Raw genomic sequence first — 20,521 nt, forward strand, 5'->3', positions numbered from 1 at the left:
CTGGGTCACCATCTGTGAGCTACAAGCCAGAAGGCTCAGGCCGTGCTGGGAACACAGCAACCACCTTCCTGCCCACCCCCTCTGCGGGGAAGCAGGACTGGGTGGGTGGGAGATCTTTGGACTCAAGAGAGCTCCTTTCTCCCTGCTAGAAGGAAGAGAGAGACACCTATTAACTCCTAACAAAGGTGTCTTCTCTTTTTCCAGGTGCCTGGCACACGGCATCGGAATAAATAATATTTATTGAGTAATTATCGTGGATCAAGTCCATTAGCTCATTCAAATCCTCATAGTTTATTTTACTTATTTTATTGAGCTTCAGAAAAGTCATAAACAGCTTGTCTAGTGTCTCACAGAGAAGAGGGAAAGGCAGGGTATAAATCTAGAGCTACACCATGGTCATTACAATCGACTGCTTCTTAGGACATGTATTATATCATTAAGTCCAAGATGCTGGACAAGGTTTTTAGCTCTCATAACTTCTTTCCCTTGCACCTACCCCTACAAAAAGTCCCCAGACTTCCCTGTCCCTCTTTCTTCTCTGCCGGTGTCCTGCCCATCACTCCCCAATCTAGCTGCCTGCAAGGTCTGCTCCAGCCCGTTGTCCAAAGGGCCTGGTGGGTCTCTTGTAATTACAGCCCATCTTCATTGAGAGTGCTTCATTTGGTAAAAACAAGCTCTGATTATTTGGGGAGGAAACTTTTTACAACCTATCTTTCCCTTACCATCACCCCAAACCCTGATCCTTGGAGAAGTCATGATGTAGAGTTTATATACAAAGAGTAATTTAGATGGAGGGTCTTCTGTTCCAAGAACAAGGACTCTAGGCTCTGTTCCTGAGTCTGCCAAGCCCCTAGACATCCTCATTTTCCCACTTTCTACTTCTCATTTTCTCTTCCTGCATTAATCGAGATGAAAGGGCCCTCCAAGGGACACGAGAAAGAGGAAAGAGATGATGTCCAAATTGATATATTTCTGAGAGGGAGAAAAGAGGTTTCCCATAAGGTTAAACAAAATAATGCACGTAGAGCATTTCGCTAATGCCTGGCACTAAAAGGTGCTCAACATGAATAGCATGGAGGACATTAGGAGAAAGAAGGGAAAAATGAGGGGGTTGGGGAATTGGAGGGAGAGATGAACCATGAGAGACTATGGACTCTGAGAAACAAACAGGGTTTTAGAGGGGAGGGGGGGATTGGTTAACCCGGTGATAGGTATCAAGGAGGGCACGTACTGCATGGAGCACTGGGTGTTATACAAAAACAGTGGATCGTGGATCACCACATCAAAAACTAATGATATATTGTATGGTGACTAACATAACATAATAAAATTTAAAAAAATAAAAAAATAAAAAAATAAAAAAAGGTGCTCAACAGCTGTATGAGGCTTCGGGCAGATGGAGTGTGCCGAGACCAAGGACACCTGCAGCGTCTCATGGGGCTGGCTGCTGTCAGGGTGGGGCTGTCAGGAGAATACTTTCCTGAGTTTGCCTGCGGGGTACTGTTGGTGGCATGCCACAGTGACCTAACTTGGATTTTTCTGTATGGACACAGAATTGCAAGAAATTCTCATTTGCATGGAGATGGGGAGTTTATTCTTCCTAGAAGCTGCATGTCAAGACCCAGAAGAAAGAGGCATTTCTTAATAATGATTAATCAGCTATATCTCAAAGAAGCAAGAAAAGAAAACAATTAAGGAAATGAGATACTAAGGAAACAGAGGAGAAAAATAATCTCCCAAAGGCGGACCCACCCAGTAAAATTTGACAACATTTCCTCTTATCCACCTGCATAAAAGTGACCAGCCCTTTCTGAGTGGCGAAGAGCAGACAGAGGAGACACAGAAGCGGCCTGGAAGCACCTGGTGAGAGGTGAGGCTCACGTGGGCCTTCGCTGGAGGCTTTTGGGCACACCGTCCTAGCCCTCGTCCCTCACTGCTGTAGATAGGTGACCTGTCGACATTGTGTATGGCCTGGGTATTTTGTAGGATGGGGAAGGGTACTCCATATAGAGGATGAACCTCCTGGTACCTTGTTCTCAATAAGAAAAGATGGAGAATGGGGAAGAAGGAGGGCAGGAGGGAAGGGAAGAGGAAGGAATCTAATGTTTACTATAACCTTTTTGTTCTAGGAACTGTGCTGGGCATTTGATATCTTTTCTTTTTTTAAAATAAGGCTTTGCAGTATTAAATAGCTCTTTAAATATAAGGAGCATCGCTGGTTCAGGGGGACCAGTTCAGAAAGGTGCTCCTGTCTGTCTGGTGGGAGGGGAGCTGCTGGGATATCCAGTTGAGCCCCGGAGGGAATGCTGCAGTCCGCGGGATGGTGTGGTGGTAAGGACAGCGGGCTCGAGGGCCAACGCGCCTGTCTTCCAGGGCTGGCTCTGCCACTTGCTGGCCGCCTACCTTGGGCAGGTGTCTTCACTTCTCTGTGTCAGTTTCCTCTTGGGTAGAATGGGGACAGAAACAACTCACCTCACAGGGTGGTTGTGAGCATTCAATAAGATAATTGTGGGAAATGCTCGGCACAATACCCCTCACATGTGGCATGTATGATGAACATTAGCTACTACTGTTTCTGAATCGGCCAAGATGTCTGGGCTTGCCTAACCAAGCTAAGGGAGGCATCTTTCTCCTCTGCACAATGTCTGAGGGTCCAGGCACGGGGTGATCAGAGGATGGCCCATTGCTTCTGAAAATCGTTTTATCAGAGGAAAAACTGTGCTCTTTTCCCACTCACTTGACTTTCTAGAAGTGTCTTTGTTGCCTTGAGGGGGGATAGAGCTGTGGGGGACTCTACAGTCTTCCCTACCATGGGAAAAGAGGAATCAAGTCCTTTGGCATGATGCCTGCTACATGGTAAGGTCTCATTCTACAACTGTGTGCTCATGGGGAATGATACTGAGTTACTAAGACATGAGGCAAAATGGTTTTCGAAATAGGATTTGCTATTTCTTGGTTTTCTGGAGAAGAGTTTGGGAATTCCAAGGAAGATTGGGGAACGGTGATGGGGAGTGGGGCCCGCTGAGGCTCACACTCTCACACGCATGTCCTTTATAGTTCCGGCACTGGGAGCTACAGTAAGGAGTGGGTGGGGGGCTCTGCAGCCCCCGCAGCTGGCTTCCTATCTTGTGCACTGCCACGGGCCACACCCACTGCAGCCGCGCACACACGCACACACGGCTGGAAGCGAGAGCTCTGGGCGTGCACCATGGAGGATGCTGGGCAGAGGGCTGGTCTCATCACACGTGCTGTCCTAAGACCTCTTTAAGGCTAAGCCCTGGGGTAGTGCTTGGGAAAGTCAGGGGAAGAGACTTTTCTCCATGTGTCTGAATGACACCATAGAGTGGTTACACGGGAGAGGCAGAGAGGACAGAGGCAGGTTGGGTGATGGGATTAGGAAAAGTCTGGCCCAGCCTAGGACTAATGAGCTGCAAACTTGTCCCTCACAGACCCTGGCTCAGTGGGTGACAGAGGGGAAGCTGCCAACTTGCCCCCCTCTCTCGCTTCACTGTGGCTAATTAGCTGTTTGGAGGTGTATTGTTCCTCCCTTTCTCATCTTCTCCAGAAGGTGACATCTTCATAGTTGGCTTCAAACAAATGATTTTAAGCAGATACACATCGGGGGTTTATAATAAAAGGGTGTCGTCTATTTCGGGAGCAAACATTAAAAAAATGTGCTTTTAGGGTTTTTCAGATCTGTTGCCTAATTCCTAGGGCGTATTACCAACCCTGTTTTTCCTATTTAATTTATTAAAAACAATGTTTTTCATCACTGTTGACAAAAGGAGCCCTGTTGAGTCATAATGGAGTGATATCCACACAAACAGACTCCCTGGGACTTGAGAGAGCACTGTATTGTGCTTTCTGGGGTGAAGGTGGGGACACCGGGGGAGGGAGAGGGCTCATTCAATTGATTCAAGAAAACCAGAGGAGGAGACACATGACCATGAACTCCACAAGGCTGAGGTACTGAGTCTTGTTTTCTTGGCTGCTGCCTGGCCTGCCTTGAGGTCCAGAGGTGAGCTTGGTCAGGGGTCCCATTGCTTTCCCCTCTCAGCTGGACAGCTGACTTCCATCTCTTCCTGCAGGACATGAAGGCACAGCGTGTTTCCCTTTGGCTCGTGGCTGCTATGTTCTTCCTGGGCTCAATGCGCACCCGAGGTCTGAGGAGGTGTCTGATTTCCATGGACATACACCATATAGAAGAGGCTTTCCAAGAAATCAAAAAAACCATTGTGAGTGTGGGTTCAGGGTGAAGGTGTGGGCTTTCCATCTTACCTTGAAGAGCAAGTTCCTTTTCATTATCCTTTGTGTCTCAGGGGGACATGGAGTACTCAAGGCTTGTGTCTGTCCTTATGTTTCCCTCCATAGCAAGCTAAGGACACCTTCCAAAATGTCACCATTTTGTCCACATCGGAGACGCTGCATAGCATTAAGGTATTGGCTTGTATCGGCTCTTTCTGTGTTGTTATTTTTATGGTGAAGTGGCCCTGGGCTGAGAAAGAAATCCCTACTCTGTCTTCTTCTCCTTCCCAATTTCCAGTGTACTCTCGAAATATTCCCAGTTTCTCATTTGCCAGCTGATGTGTTAGGGCACACTTGTGTCTCAGGGACTTGGAAACCCCTAGGAGGGATCAAAGAAACAGCACTTACCTAGAGAGGGATTGGGGGTGCCACACGCTCAAAGGGGGCAGGTTGTCTGTGGCTCAGGGCGATTCTGGAAGTTTTCATGGGGGAGCAGAGAAAATGAGCAGTGACTTAAAAGTTGAGTTGGCTACGGGTCAGTGGATGAAGGAGGAAGGAATCTGGAGATCAGGGAGAATGTGTGTGAGATCAATGAATGTGGGTCAGGGGACAGTGAGGCAACCACTCTTGTGGCATGAGGGTCGTGCTGCTGAGTGAGGTGAGTGGAAGAGGCTGAGGTGGAGAAATACACAGGAGTCATCATACCAAGAACCTTCAAAGCTAGGCTGAGCCTTGACTTTATAATACAGCAATAAGGCATCAGTGTAGGTTCTTGAGCCAAAGACTGTATGACCACAGAATCTTTCAGAAAGACTCTCTGGTGATGTTCTTTACAGTGGAAAATGTGAGGCAGGAAAGCCAGTAAAGAGATCCATCCAAACTCTCCAGATGAGAGGTGTTGAGTATGTTACAAAACAGTTGGCTACAAGGTGAGAATTCACTTTACAGAAGGGGTCACTGAGAAGTACCCTTAAAAATGAGCTCCGCCAGTCCTTGTAAGCATTCTAGAAATATCTTTTTTTTTTCAGAGATTTATCTGCCAGAGTGCAAAGAATAGTTGCAATGAGTTACTCTTTTTTTTTTTTTTTCCTTTGGATTCTCTGAGTGAGATAATTCTTTTAGGCAGTATTGGGCCTGATCCATTTGTAGTATATAGATGTAGCCACTTACTAAATACTATTCCAGCCAACTGTATGAGAGACTCATAGGATAATGCAGTTGGAAGGGACCCAGAAGGCTACCTATTCCAAAGCCATCATTTTCAAATGAGCAAAGAGATAGCTTGGGAGAGAAAATGACTAGTCAGCGGTTGAGCCAGTGGTTGAACCCCCAAGCCCCCTCTGTCTCCAGATTCTTTCTCCTCTCTAGGCCCAGAAACAGCTGATGTGGCATAAGAGTCAATGAGGATGCAGGTCTTTATCTATTTGTCCCTCCCTCCCTGATTAAACAAAGGTGTGCCACTTTTTGCTCCTTTGGTTAAGGGAACCAGCAGGAGCGAAGGAGGGGAAGGGTTTTGCTTCACAAGTAGAGTTTGCCATCTAGGAAAAGCTGCTTGTGCGTCCAAGGAGGCTTTGCTGCTTTAATGCTAATGAAGATGGATGCACTGTCCCCCTAAATGCTTCACACCCCTCCCTTCTCAGACTGGGCTATAAATCTCCTGCCAAGCAACTCACTGGGTCTCAGGGAAGGGTGTAAATTGCTAGAAGGAAACTCAGCCTAGACAACTGCTCTGAGCTGTGTCCTGGGAATTCAAGTCCTCCCCCTCCCCGCTTGGAGACAAAGACACTGCCAGCACCCGACAAGCCCAGAGGTTCGAATTTCTGCCGCTGTCAGTTTCCATTCTTGCAAATCTTAGCTCCATTCAAATGATCCCTGCAGTTTAAAAAGGACAGATTGGGGTGGTGGGGGGAGCAGAGCAGGACGGTCAGGATAAATACAATGTAATTACAATGGAAGGAATAATGCCCAGCACACACCTGGTATGCAAGAGCTCCTGATATTTATACACATGTATTTATATACAGGTTGATGGGTGGGAGAGGGTACGGAGGGGCGGACCACAGCACAACATAAGGAAGTACTTTTCCAGAAAGCTGCTCAGACATGGATCTTTTCAAAAGGGAGACACTGAATTCCTGGAAGGGTTTAAGCTGAAGTTAGTGATGACATGTTGGGATGCTGTAGAGAGAATTCTAGTCTGTGACTGGGCTCCATCGCTTGCTGTTATATTTCCTGGCCATAAAAAAAGAGGAATCGCAATTTCTCCTCATAAGTAGCTTTGATGTGGTGAGAGGACATGGATACTCTGAGAACAACATGAATTTTAAAAAATCGACTTGTAGCTATTTTGTTCCTTGATGCCCCTACTCAAATAGGCTTCTTTGGTCTCTGAGATGGTAAGAGAAGAGGGTCCCTGGGGCTTTCTCTAACTTGTGTCTGTAGCCCTTAGACGTATGCTGCATGACCAAGAACCTCCTGGCATTTTACGTGGACAAGGTATTCAAGGACCATCGGGAGCTGAACCCTCAAATCTTGAGAAAAATCAGCAGCATTGCCAACTCTTTCCTCTACATGCAAAAGGCTCTGCAACAATGTGTGAGTGGTCATATCAGGACTCTCTGTTTCCCAACCCCAGGGAGGGCCCAGGACATGCTGATCTCACGCGGCTTTCTGTAGTGGTTCCTAGACTCAAGGGAAATCCCCCGCCCTGTCATCCATTGGGAGAACTGTCCAGAACCTACTCCTCAGGGCTTCCTCCCAGCTGATACCCCAGCAGACCCCATTTCCTCATGGATCATCCTCCTGGGGTGACCTGATATCAAAGTATTCCTTCAGTGATCTCAGTGCTGGCCTGTAACAGAGGCATGCCCGGGAGTCAAGGCTCGTCAGATGTATCTCTCTAGTTTCTTTGTTCGTGGCCCTTTGGGGTTTCCATACCCATTGACCTCTGGGTTATTCCAACCTATAGTCTATACCTAAGGGTTGCCTATAAATTCATTGTACGCTATTAAAAACAAACACCAGCAACGGAACCAAACCCGAACAAACCCACAAAAACTTAGACCAGGAGAAACCCTGGGTTCTTGCCCCAACCCTGCCAATGATTACCCATGTGACTTTGTGGCGAATTCTCTCTCCTTTCTGTGCCTCTGGTTCTAAAATTGTTAGAAGTCATGACCCCTGCCATACTTACATTAAGATTCATTTAATCAATCATTTAATTCACTAATCCAATAAGTATTTAGTGCCTTCCCTGAGGGGTCCTGCATTCACCGAGTGGTGACAAGGCAGACTTGGCCCCTACTTTCCTGGCCATTCCAGGCGGGTGAGCTACAAACCCAGAGAGCAAAACCTGGTCAAACACAGGGCGATTCTATCAACAGACTCTTCTCCCCCTCGCTGCTCTGACCCGAGTTGACCCACCTGACCCACCTTAGCTGAACTATAGCTCCACCCTTGGGGAGAAGGAGGAATGTCCCTCCTCGGGTGGAAAAATACGGGCCGGGTGGAAAGGTTCTCTGATGGGTGCTTCCTCCACTTGATCACAGCAGGAGCAGATGCAGTGTCACTGCAGGGATGAAGCCACCAACGCCACCAGAATCATCCATGACAACTATGATCAGGTAACTGTAAGCAAGGGGAGACGTGGAAGATGGAGATCGGATGTGGGACCCTGATGGAGAGTGTGCCAGCCCTTCTGCCTCCTCTCCACTCAGAGTCGCTCGTTCCTTCAACAAGTGTTTATTGCTGGTCTTCCCAATTCTATGTGTCAGCAAGGAGTGTGTAGGTCTTAGCCCCTTGGCTAATTTCCTGGGCTCCCCCTCTCATGCCTCCACCATTTTCTCCTGCCCTCACATGTCAGAACTAACCTGTGTTAGATTTTGGGGGAAAGCACGCACCATTTCAGATGGGTGTGACACAGAGGGAGCCAAGATCCCCAGTGAACTGTAAGTTGTTGTGCACCAAACATGTTACCTGCTAGGTGTCACTGTGGTCGGTAAGTGCCACCAGTGTTCTGTGGGGTGACCAAGAACAGTGTTTCTCACAGATACGCACATGTAGAACGCACATCTCATATAGAGGTAGAGCAGAAGCAGTGCTTCTCACATACATCCTTTGGAGACTTAGCCAAAATTAAATGCAGATTCTGGCTTAGTAGGTATGGAAGGAGGCCTGAGATTCTGCATTTCAACCACATTCCCAACAGATACCAACGCTTTGACAAGTCAGGAGGCAGGAGTCTGTTCACAGCTCTGCTGCATTGTGGAGAGGCTCCATAGGGTAATGTTATAACTGGCTAAGACTTGTATTGTTCTTGCCACGAACCAGCTACTATCCCAAGCACACTGCAAATATTAACACATGTCTTCCTCATAACGATGTTATGAGCCATTATCTGCATTTGATAAATTAGGAAACTGAGGGAAAAACAATTTGGGTTGCCTGTTAGAAAAATAATTTTGGGGTATGTATGCTCTGCCAATAGAACTGATGGATAAAAGGGAAAGCTCATGATGACTGGAACAAGGGGAGAGAATTGAAAACGATTGTGTAGTCTAGAAAGGCAGGTTCTTATGACGATGTGCCTGGTTTCAGCTGGAGGTCCGGGCTGCTGCCATTAAGTCTCTGGGAGAGCTTGACATCTTTCTAGCCTGGATTGACAAGAATAATCAAGGAACTTCTGCAGCCTGACGACCAGGAAGCTCACACCCCAGGGAGCAACAGCCCCGGTTGGGCTGCCTGAGGGGAGGAAGACGGGGAAGTCCCCGTTTATATGCAGTTGAGGGTGTTTTGAAGAGACCTCTCTCCATTTTGGAATTCTCTCTTCTGGGGCTGGGGTATTGCAGGGAAAAATCTAGATTTGAACAGATCTCCGTGTGGGGCTGCAAGGCCCACTGGCTGGGCCCAGGCTGCCTGATCCCACCTGAAAGCAGCCAAATAGTCTGCCATCATTTTATAATAAATGGGTCTGTGGAAAGTTTCCTGAGGGCCATCGTGGCGGGAATGGGTGGGCTCCCCCCTAATTTATTGTGCACTTGTTTATCCCGTGTCTGTGATGCGAGCTGAGCGATGTCCTGTAGTGCATATTGTACGGACTGATTTTCCTGAATAAACTCAGTTCTCTGCCAGTTAGTGGAAGTGTCTCATTCAGCAAGGGCCAGTCAAGATGTCCTAAGTGGTGACCATTAGAAGTGAAAGGGGCCTTAAAGAATGCACAAAGGTAGGGAAACCGAGGCTCGAAAGGGATAAGAATCACTGAGTCCCAAAGCAAGTCAGAGCAGAGCAGGGCTCCACACGGGGTCCCCAAAGCCTCCACTCAGCACACTGTCCTCCACCTAATGATCCAGAAGATGGACGCAGGGCTTCTGACCGCCGGCTTCTCGACATCACTCCTCTTCTCTCTGTCTTTGTGACTTTCTCTGTCTTACTGCTCCCAATCTAGATACATCTCCGACCCTAAAGTCGCCCTCCATGGGCATATAGTTTGCGCTAGAGAGAGGGGGTTTCTGACAGAGGGATGGTTGTCCAGGTACAGAGCGGAACAGGTGCAGCTCAAGGCATGGGCTGTGCTGGACAGAGAAGTAGCTGGGCTACAGTGGAGAGAGGCCAAAATGGGCACCATCTTCTAGAAGGGCTCTCCTCACATGGTTAGCAGCAATAACAACTGACACTTACTGAGCACCTGCCACGTGCTGGGTGCTGAGACGAGCCTTTCTCGGCACCAGCCTGCGTCAACATCTGGGCTGTAAGCGGCTGCCTGAAGCATCCTTTCTTCACTGCTACCCAAGGAAGAGATCCCACAGAGTGCGTTTTTGTGGACAGAGCAGGATCTCAGAAATCAGACCCGTTGGCTCCCAGCCCGTGTGACTTGGCACAAGCTACTTAATGTCTCTGTCTCAGTGTCCTCTTCTGTAAAGGGGAGACAGTGACCCCAATCTCAAAATGTTGCTGTGAGAGAGCATCAGGCATGGTGAAGCCCCCCACCCCCTGCCCAGGAGCCCAGCAGGGTGGGGGCTGCCCCGCTGGTAGAAAGAGTGCCAACCAGGAGCCAGGGTCTGGCTTCAAGTCCTCTCCTGCCATGAACTGCCTGCAGCACATCACTGACTTTCTTTGGTCCTTAGTTGTCTGGAATGTGGATAATGACCCCTGTACAATCTCCTGTGTGAACTCATTTATTTTATTTTTTAAGATTTTATTCATTTATTTGACAGAGAGAGAGAGAGCAGAAGCAAGGGGAGTGGCAGGCAGAGGGAGAAGGAGAGCAGGCTTCCCGCTAAGCAGGGAGCCCAATGTGGGGCTCCATCCCAGAACCCCAGGATCATGACCTGAGCCAAAGGCAGACACCCAACCAGCTGAGCCACCCGTGTGTGTGCTCATTTAAAAGCCAGAGTCATCAAGACGGCCTAGAGAGCCCTGTGATCTGCCCACATGACCTCCCCAGCTCTGTTTCCTCTAACCGTAGCCAGACTGCGTGTCGGGGCTCACTTCGACCCAGCCATCCTGGCCTATCATCTGTGTTCCTCAAACACCCCGGGCATGCTCTCATCTTAGAGCCTTTGCACATTGTGGGCACATGTATGGGTAAACAGAGGTAGGGTTAAAAAAAAAATCCCATGTTACGTTCTGACGGGATTAATAGACTATTAAGAGTCTTCCTCATGATACTCCTGTGAGGTAAAGATGATTGACCAACCCAATTCTACAGATGAAGAGATCTAAAGCTTGGCGAGGTTCCACACATACCTAGGGTCATGGAACTGGTTGTGGAACTGGGATTCAAACTCAGGGCGTCCTACTCCAAAACCAGGACCCTCAGTCACGACGGAACGCTGCCTTCAGATTGTGCACGCGTGGCGGGAGGCAGGGAAGGCGCTTTCCCAGAGTCATGAGCTGTATCTGCCTAGCGGAAGAAGTGGTACAGGAGGAGGAGGAGATGGGGTAGGAGGGGGAGAAAGAACTAGGGAAGGAGAAGATGTCTCTCCCTCTCTTTCCTTCTATATCTCTTGTCTGCGTGTTTCATTTGTCCCTTTCAATTGTGCACCTGTACTTTCTTTTCTTCCAGACTTGAAGAATGTCTCCTGACCTCTTTTGTAGCCCACAGGGAGCCTGGAACAGAGTTACGTTTTTGGTTTTGGCCTTGTTATTGTTTTTTGTTCGTTTGCTTGTCTGTTTGTTTTCTGCTTTCACAGAGCTGGTGCTTAATACATGCCTGCCGAGGAACCAAGTATAAAATTCTCCCCCAAACCATCCCTTCTGAGTCCTGTACAAGCCCCTAGACACGCTTGCAAACCTAGGGTTGGCCTTCCACTGCTAAGGTGTCAAGGGAGGGACCTCACAGCAGGTGGCAGGACCACGGCAGGCACCTTACATATATGATCTCGCTCGAGTCCCAGAGGAGCCGAGGTCGGAGGTCTTACCCTAAGTGAGCAGTGAAAGCGGCTGAGGCTCAGGAAGGTGGGAGACTTGCCCCAAATCACATGGCTAAGGGAGGGCAGATGTAGACAGTAAATCCAGGTCCCATCTTCCCGGCTCCAGCGTTCCCTCCCCTTGCTGCTGCGGGAGTTCACTTTATTTTGGCCAAGACTATATAATCCAGGGCCTAGATTACTATGCTGGATGAAAGCAATGCAGATCATTAAACCCAGATGCACAAAAAAGGACCTGGGGTTACTAGCAACAATCCTGCAAAGTTGCACACTAATTAATGGGCCAACACAGAGCAAAGAAGCAGAAGCCAACTTCTGAATGTGTCACATGATGTTCCTGGTCCAACTGGCAGTCTGGGCTCCTCCTGGAGAACACTCTCTCCTCCTCCCATCTTCCAGAGCAAATCACTGACAGCCAGGCATGCTTAGGGCAACTGTCTTTTAGAACTGTAGTCTTGCCCGAAAGATTGGCCGAGAGGATAAAAGAATAGGCTTTTGTGTGAAATCCTGCTCCTGCCCTTACTGTATAACCTCGGGCAATCTACTTAATCTGAGCCTCAGTTTCCCTATCAGTACAAATGCAGGAGAGAGCTGCCTCGTGGAATCTTTATGAGGATTCAGGACATCATCTATAGTAGATGTGTATAGTAGATGTATAGTAGGTGCCCATTAAAAATGATGGTTGCTCCTACTGATTCTCACCTTTTCTAATCTTATTTCCCAAAAAACACCACCGTTTCAGGAAAGGCTTCCTCAAACATGCTTTTTACACTGGCAAGTGAGATAAGGCAAAAGGCACTGGCCTTCTGCACCCCAGGAGGCTGTCAGCTGAGAGGGAACTTGGAGTTTCAGTGCAACCAGCCAGGCTCTGGCTGTCTTCCTGAATCTCTCTGTTACTCAGACACCCTGCTACACTCATCCTTCCTCAGTCACAGACTCATCCCAGTGCGGGGTCCCTCCCTCGACCTGGTTGGACCTTACTTCATTCATGCCCAGCACAATCCCCGGTACCTGCAGATCACAGGCTGTCTCCCAGGCAGCTGGGAATGAATGCCTGACCAGGGGCAGAACAAACTCATTTCTGGAGGTAGGTTCGGGGACCAGCATATCCCATTTGGCCAAGGAGTTTGGGGGAGGATAACTTCTTAAAAAGCTGCTATGAGTGAGCTCTAGAGCATTCTAGAGATAGTCTCTACTTCCAGTTCTGTTTCTGAGAGCCACTTGGTTAGTCCAGTCTCAGACCTCTGCCATGGAGCCCCCATCCGTAGATTAGAGTGTCGTAAAAGAGGCCTCCTCTATTGCAGGAACAAGGCTTGATCCAGGCACGGGGCCCCAGAGAGGGTTCAGAATCCAGCACTTACCATGAGGTCCGTTTGCCCCAGCATGCCCCAAGTCTGGATACCTCTGGTCACTTTCTTAGGTACTAAGAAGACTCTGTGCCTCAGTTTCCTTACTTGGAAAATGAAAAGAATCGTCATACCTACCTCATGGGTTGCCTGAAGATAAAATGAGTTAATATTTTATGAAGTATTCAGTGCCTCGCATTCAGTAAGTGCTCCAAACAACAAAAGAGCCTCTGGTCACCCTCCGTTGCTGTCCCATCTCTGCCCTAGCCTAGGCTGAACTTGCTAAGAACCATAGCTCCACCCCAGGGACAGAAAGCAGTCTTCCTCTTGCTCCTTCCTCTCCACCCCCACGCTACCCCCATTTGTGTTCCCTGGGACCTAGAGCAGTTTTCCAGTGTTTGACAAGTCAGAGATCCATTAGTGTCCATCTCCTCTTTCCCAGACTGTGCTCCTCGGGGATGGCGACATTGTGAATGGCTGCGCTCAGTATATAAATAGGCCTCGAATAAATTAATACGTACGTGAAGCAAAGCCAATCCCAGCTGTGTGAGCAGCTCCCTCTCGCAGGAAACCTGTAGCTTGGTTTTTTGGCTGTCTGACATGCGTTGTCCTCCATGGATACATCTGTTTTGTATCCCTGTTTCTAGCCTAGAACAAGGAATCAGTTTTCCCCTCTGTCTGGCCTCCCTGGCTTTGGTTTTGATTTTGCCCCCGGTTGTTGTCTTATGGTCTTCAAGTCCACATCCTGAAGCCTGAAGGCCAGTGCCTCCCATCCCTCTCCTGGGCCAGCCGGCCCTTTGGGCCAAGCTAACCTAGGTCCCTGCTTACTTGGGAGCAGCATGGTCCCGAGTATGCCCGCTAAGGCACGTTGTCTGCTCTGACAAGGCCAGCAGCAGCCCCTTCCGTCTTGGGCAGGGAGTTCTCAGTTTTTTCGGGCCAGCAGCTCTGTGAGTGGGGAGAAAGAACTCAAGAAGTACTGGCTTGACTTCTTCCTCACCTCCTCAGTGTCTCTAACACATCCACACCTAGCCCAGGAAGGGTGCAGTGCAACTCTAGAGGAGGTGCCCCTGAGGCAGAGTGCAGATGACGCTCCCTCGCGGTGACCTCTTGGAGGACGGTGCTGAGACAATGGGATTATGCCTGGAGAGCTAGAAATGATGTCTGAGGAGACGGTGGTTGGATGTCAGAGAGCTTAGTCTCTGTGGGGAACCGGTGCCTGAAAAAGGGCTTTGAATCTAGTTAGGGAAATGAATCGGTAAGCAAGTCAGCTGAGCTCCTGTGTGATGTGTGCAATGTTGACCTAAGCATCACCAAAGGAAACTGGTCATTGGTTCTTAGAAATGGAAGATTTCAGAGGGCCGCTTCCTCAGACGGATGTTTACCATTCATGGCATTGACCCTTTTCAACCTTCTTCAATACCTGACCCCCTACTCCACCCAACACCCACAGGGGCATCCTCCCTCAGGTACAGAAGCACCTTCTGCATCAGGAACTTTGTTCTAGCCATCCCACTGAAAGGAGCAAGGGCCCTTCTGCTCCTGCCACAGCCTCTCCATCCCCAAACCTCAGAAAATCATTAGTTCTTCAAAGCCTTGCTCAAACCGGACTCTCTCCAAGAAACCAACTTAGATAAGAAATAATCTCCACACACCCCCCAACCCTCAGTGCCCATGATGAGCACAGACTCTGATTTTTCTAGGAATGTCCTGATAACAATCTCTCCCACCATCTTTACAAATAACCCCCTTCCTCTCCCACTTCCTGTCACAATTGGGAAAGTGTGATTGGCATACCTATGAGTCTTTGTGCCTGCCATTAGAGCCAGGGATCTCAACCTTCTGTGTGCTCTGGACCTCCTTGGCACAGAGCAAAGCCTACGGACCCTACTCAGAATAATGTTTCTAAATACATAAAATAAAATATAAAGGATTACAAAAGAAATCAATTATATTAAAATACAACTATCAAAATATAGAATAACAGTAGGTTATATATAATGAATGTGCTTCTTTATTAATGCATTAACAAGATCTAGCAGCAGACAGACCTACAAACTACTAACAGTTCTAAGTAATGATGAGTATAAATGATATTTTGAAGTGTCTGAAACAACTGTAATGTGATACAAAAACATTTGTGATTTCTATCAGTGACAAAGTCACAGGTATTGCTAATACTTTTGTGGTTTGTATTTGTTTCCTATTCTCATAATCAAAGAAAATACTAAATTTTGATTAGAGGTTAGGGAAAAGATGTGTTATTTTTCCACCCACCTTCTCCCAGGTTAAGATCTCCCACATTAGAGGCTCTGTTTCCCTACAATGCTCTGAATCCCACAAGAGGTCCCAAGAAACCAATCTTTTCACTTGGATGCTCTGGGGTCATCCAACTCAGTGCCCACACATGGGAGTCTCCATGCTTGTTTGTGGAATTAAAAGGCAAAGAATTAAGTTCATCCCTATTCTTCTAGTTGAGGAAACTTAATTCAAGGCCATGTCTGGATTTTTGTTCCCAGATTCCACGTCCAGGGGAGGGTTTTCCCAGTGGTTCCACTTTGCAGGCAGAGGTTGGGAGGAATTAACCAGCTCTGGGTTCAGCTATGTCAGAGGAAATCTCAAGAGAAAGGGTGGCAGCAAGTCAAGTTGGTTAAACAGAGCATGATAGAAAGACGCAGGAAAAGGAAATGATGTCACCCTTTTTATAGGCTTTGAGGACAGGGAACTGAAAATGTATGCTTCAGATAACGTCAGCTGCTCTGCCCACCCCCACCCTGCAGAGGGGTAGCAGGGGAGGTACCAGAGGCTGCAGGCTGGGCAAAGCTCCACACTGTAGGCCTGGGAGTAAGAACAGTCTCTACTTGCCCACCCAGGGAGCTGAAGATCTTCCTTCAGCAGAACCTGAACACCCAAGTGTTTCCCCCCAAGGTGATGCAACTGGGCAAGAAGCCCACGTGCCAGCTAACTGTGACGTTGGTGTAGACAGGAAAAACCCTGAGCTGCAAACTCAGGACTTGCCTTGGGAAAAAAGGAGTGGCTGGGTTTTGTTCTTGGTTTCTAGAAAATTGTTTCCTGCCCCAAAATGGCTTGGTTAGGAAGCTGAATTTATTTCATAAGAAGGGATTCTTCTTTTATCTCCTCTGCCCAACTCACCTTTACAATTACACTGGCACTGATTATTTGCTGACTCTCAGTTTTAAAACCCTATTTCCTAGAGTTAGCTTGATGTGCTCATGAAATGTGCCCCCCATTTCTTCACCACAGCCTCATCATCTGCCAAGTGTTTTATTTGATCACTAACAATGTGCCAAGCACTCTGCTGCCCTCGAGGATCTCATGGTTAGTACAGTTACTAACACATCTCTTTTCCCACTCTAAGACCCTCCATGGCTCCTTACTGCTTTGGGGAGGGCAGGGGGTAAGGACAAAGAATCACAGAAACAAAGGCCAGAAATGAAAAGGACTTGAATCATTTAATTAATTTCCCCAAAATTTACAGATGAGGAAACTGAGATCCAGAGAAGGGAAGTGATTTCCCCAAGACCACACAGCGAGCTGCAGGTAAAGCTAGAGCTAGACACTCTCTTTCTAGACTCCTAGTCCAAGATCACATTCCTTGGCATGATAACCTTGAAGATAAAGCCATATTTCCAACTTGATCTCCCATTGCCCCTCTACACAAAATCCAGCTCCAGCCAGCTAGGCCATTTGCTAGTCCTCACATACGTTGTGAGCTTTGTTGCCCTAGTCATCTCTGTCCTGAAAGCCCTCCGTTGGACTCCACTCCTCCCTGTCTTAACTGCTTCAAGTAGATTTTCTAGTTCGCTTATCCAATCACATTGCTCCTTGCTGAAAGCCTTCATAACTCCTTGCTTTTGGATAAAATCCAAATTCCTTAATATGACCAATATAACTTCTGACCTCAAACCAGCCTATCTTTTACCCTCACCTCCCCATCCTCCTATCTCTCTCTGATTTCAGGCCATTTGATAATGACTAATTGCTTTATATGTCTCTATTTTTAGGTTCAGCCAAGCCTGAGATCCTGTGGCAGGATATAACATAAAGAAGACATGATTTTAAATAAGTATGTTCATTCAATAGTTATCAAATATTACCTGAGCACCTACCAGGAGTCATTGAGTGTTGGGACCACAAAGGTGAACACGGAGCTCTCAGGCTAGTGAGATATCTAGATATGCGACCAAAAAAACGACAGTTAACTGTGATAAGTAAAAAAGAAGTATTTGCAAGGTAGAGTGGAGGTCCACAGTTGGGAGGGACCAATTTTGCCCTGGGAAATGGGGATGGAGAGAGAGAGAGAGAGAGAGAGAGAAAGAGAGAGAGGTTAGGGTGAGGCAGGGGCAGTTTTATAGAGGAGGAGAGTTGAATTGGTATCTGTACAGAGAGTGGAATGGGATGTATTCAATGGATTTTAAGAGAAGAAAGTACTTCAATGTAGAAAAAGGAGAGACTCAATTATTAAAGTAGAATCAGGATTGCACATGAATAAGTTTAGTTAATCACTACACGTACCTTCAAACAAAGCAATGGCATTCTTCTTGCTTAAAGGAAAGGAACTCACCGGCAAGAGAACAGCCTATACTATCTGAAGGTTGTGACTTTAAGTATTCTTGTCAAACCATGTTTCTCATTACTTTAATCACAGTTCTGGATGATCATGAGAAATGATCTACCTAGCAGCAATAATGAAAAAACAGCATGAGCTCAAGAGATATTTAGATTAGATATTCACACATATTCTCAACATTTATCAAGCATTACAATGAAAAGTTATGGTCTTCACTTTAGGGAGACATTAAAAGACATTAAAAAGAACACTCTGACCCAAAAGGTAGAAGAGCAAGGAATCATAGTGACATTAAATATCAGAATTGAGATGGTTCTTATACATTACCTATTCTATTGCTCTCATTTGTATGTAAACTGATATGTTAACAGATACATAAACTGAAATCCAGAAAAATGAAATCATATGGGAAAGTCATCCTGTAAACCATGGAATCCCTGAACTCAAATACAGGACCCCAAAGTCTTAGGTATTAAGAGCTGAAAAGGAATATATTATAATCTCTACCATCTTGAGAGTTTTCAAAGCATTGTACATAGTTAATTCCGGGTGTTTTGATTTAATCTTACGCGGAAGTGTCCCACTTGTTGGATTAGTCCCTGTCTAAGAAAATTTTTCAGTGTCATTAGGGAGAAAAGGCTAAGGCTTATGAAACAGAGGGCAACATTAGACTCTCTTACATGCCAAAGAAAAATCTGCAGTTGGAAGTCAGAGAAGCGAGGGATTCGAGTGGCCCAGAATAGCTCAAGAAGAAAGAATTGGGGTCCATTCTTTAATGATGAATGGAGGGAAAGCAGGGTGGCTATTGCTGGAGAGAAATGTTGGAAATAACAAAAGCCAAGGAGAAACAGCAGGAGCTAGCTCAGTGTCTGGGTTGGAGAGAAACCTGGTTAAAGAGAACTGGACTTAAAGGAGGGGGTGGGACGCCTGGCTGGCTCAGTTGGTAGTGCAAGAGACTCTTTATCTCAGGGCTGTGAGTCCCAGTGAGTAACGGACAGGTGGGGCTAGGGAGGGAGAGATAGATATGGGGCTATGTGATCAGGCTCACAGAAGTCCCCAAAATGTGGAGGTTTGGGAAAACCAGTGATAAGGAAACAAAACGGACCATCCTGCCCTAAGTGTGTGGGGTGAGTGTCTTTTTTTTATAACAGTCACCTGTGACCAAGAAAGAATAACGAGACCCTAAAAAGAAGTAAGCCATTAAAAATGTTATCACCAGTCCTTACTCAAGCCAAGACATCACAAGAATGGTAAGGCCACAAGCTCCCTGGTCAGTTCTAAATTAAAGACTGTCAGGGGAGGCCCTTGCTGGCAACCCTTTTGGAACCCCTCTCACTCTTGAGAGCTTTTTCTGTATCTTCACTTAATAAAACTCTATTGCTTTACTCATTCTCCTTTGTCCTCGAGATTCATTCTTCCACTCTGGGAGACAAGAACCTTGCTCTCCTGCTTCACCAGCACCATGTTGGGTGTGCAGATTACTTAAAAGCTTAAAAAATAAAAATTAGAAGAATAAAGAAGGGGACAAAATCACCTCTTGGAATTCTCTCCCAGTTCTGTAATTCAGCGATCTTTCCGGTCCTGATTACCATTTTACCTTCCTTCTGGAAGGGAGGGGGAAAAAGAGGCACATCTTTTATCTAAAAACTATACCCAGTCGTCTCCCAAGAAGACTTCTTTAGGAGGAAGGTGTTGAGGTAACACAGCCAGCACTTAATCTGCCTTAGGGTGGGAGGAAGTGCAATGCCACCAGAGAAATTCCAAGGGAGTTTCAGACCTCACCTGCAGGAGCTCACCTTTATGTGACATATATAAGTAACTGGAAGCCTCTTGGCTTGAGGCAGACTCCTAGGAGACCATAAGCAACAGCCTTTCCTGAACTCAGGTAAGAGAACTCCCTTTCCCTACACCATTCACACAGTTCTGGGGATCAGGCTGGTTCTCCCAATCATTTATCCAAGTATGTTCAGGGCCACATCTAAAGGAGCCCTTTCCAATAGGACAAAATATCCTAAGGATAGAGAATTGTCATGTTTATCTTCTCATGCCAGTACTTGCACAATATTTAAGACGGTGTTCAATAAATGCTAATCAAATTGTTGAATTTAACCTATATTTACTATACACCCCCTATGCTCAAGGCAACTAACAACATTCTTTTTTTTTTAATGAATTGATTACTCACTATATTTTAGATGTATAAACCATGTATCGGTTTCTGTAAATGTCAAAGCAAGTTTCTGGGGTAAGAATTATTACCACCATTTGGGGGGGCTAAGAAAACAAAACTAAAAGAGGCCCAGGGTCACGTAGCTGTAGGGTGACTAAAGCATTCAGGTCTACCTGTGACTTCCCCAGTTTTGAGACTGAAAGTCTTGTGTCCTGGGCTACCCCTCAGTCCTGGGCAAACTGGGACCACCTACTTTGATGGGAACTTGTAGCCAGTATGTCTCAGCATGGCACTGTCAGATTCTGTCTTTGTTTAAAATGTTGCTATGTTGTTCATCATGGATTTTTTTTCATTAATTCTGATGTTGCATTAAATTATTACTTATCTTGATTATTGAGACTTTTGGTGCCCCCTTAAATTTTGTGCTCGAGGTGAGTGTTTTGTTCTCCTCACCCTAATCCCAGCCCGTTATAATTTATCTTAAAACTCAGCAGTTTGGGAATAGGAGGAGCCTATCCCAAGAAGAAATGAGTTCCCTTCCTGCCTTTCTTCTCCTTTCTGGGGGGGCCTGGGCAGAGCCAGGAGGTGCAGAGTCAGGAAAGAGCACCCTCCTGCATTCCTCTCAGATGTGCCTGACTATAGTCTTCCTGTAGAGGGTGCTGTGGAGCTCAGACGCCTCAGGAGGGAGAAGTGTTAGGTGTAACTGGGCTAATTGCCCATCAGATCTTGACTTTCCCTGGCAGTA

General features: G+C 46.9%; 1 protein-coding gene across 1 annotated transcript in view; it reads left to right on the forward strand.

Moving 5' to 3' along the window:
• Positions 1 to 9,317, forward strand: part of IL19 (interleukin 19) — an 89,516-nt gene extending 80,199 nt beyond the window's left edge. The window contains exons 1-6 of the mRNA XM_027613594.1: positions 3,899 to 3,966; positions 4,089 to 4,235; positions 4,372 to 4,437; positions 6,688 to 6,840; positions 7,794 to 7,868; positions 8,842 to 9,317. Coding sequence (XP_027469395.1) covers positions 4,092 to 4,235; positions 4,372 to 4,437; positions 6,688 to 6,840; positions 7,794 to 7,868; positions 8,842 to 8,937 — 534 coding nt within the window. The 5' untranslated portion in view covers positions 3,899 to 3,966; positions 4,089 to 4,091 and the 3' untranslated portion in view covers positions 8,938 to 9,317. Of the gene's footprint in view, positions 3,967 to 4,088; positions 4,236 to 4,371; positions 4,438 to 6,687; positions 6,841 to 7,793; positions 7,869 to 8,841 lie in introns of the transcript that reaches the window.
• Positions 9,318 to 20,521: the final 11,204 nt, after the last annotated feature.

This window comes from Zalophus californianus, chromosome 10 (assembly GCF_009762305.2).
Source record: "Zalophus californianus isolate mZalCal1 chromosome 10, mZalCal1.pri.v2, whole genome shotgun sequence".
NCBI classification, from domain to species: domain Eukaryota; kingdom Metazoa; phylum Chordata; class Mammalia; order Carnivora; family Otariidae; genus Zalophus; species Zalophus californianus.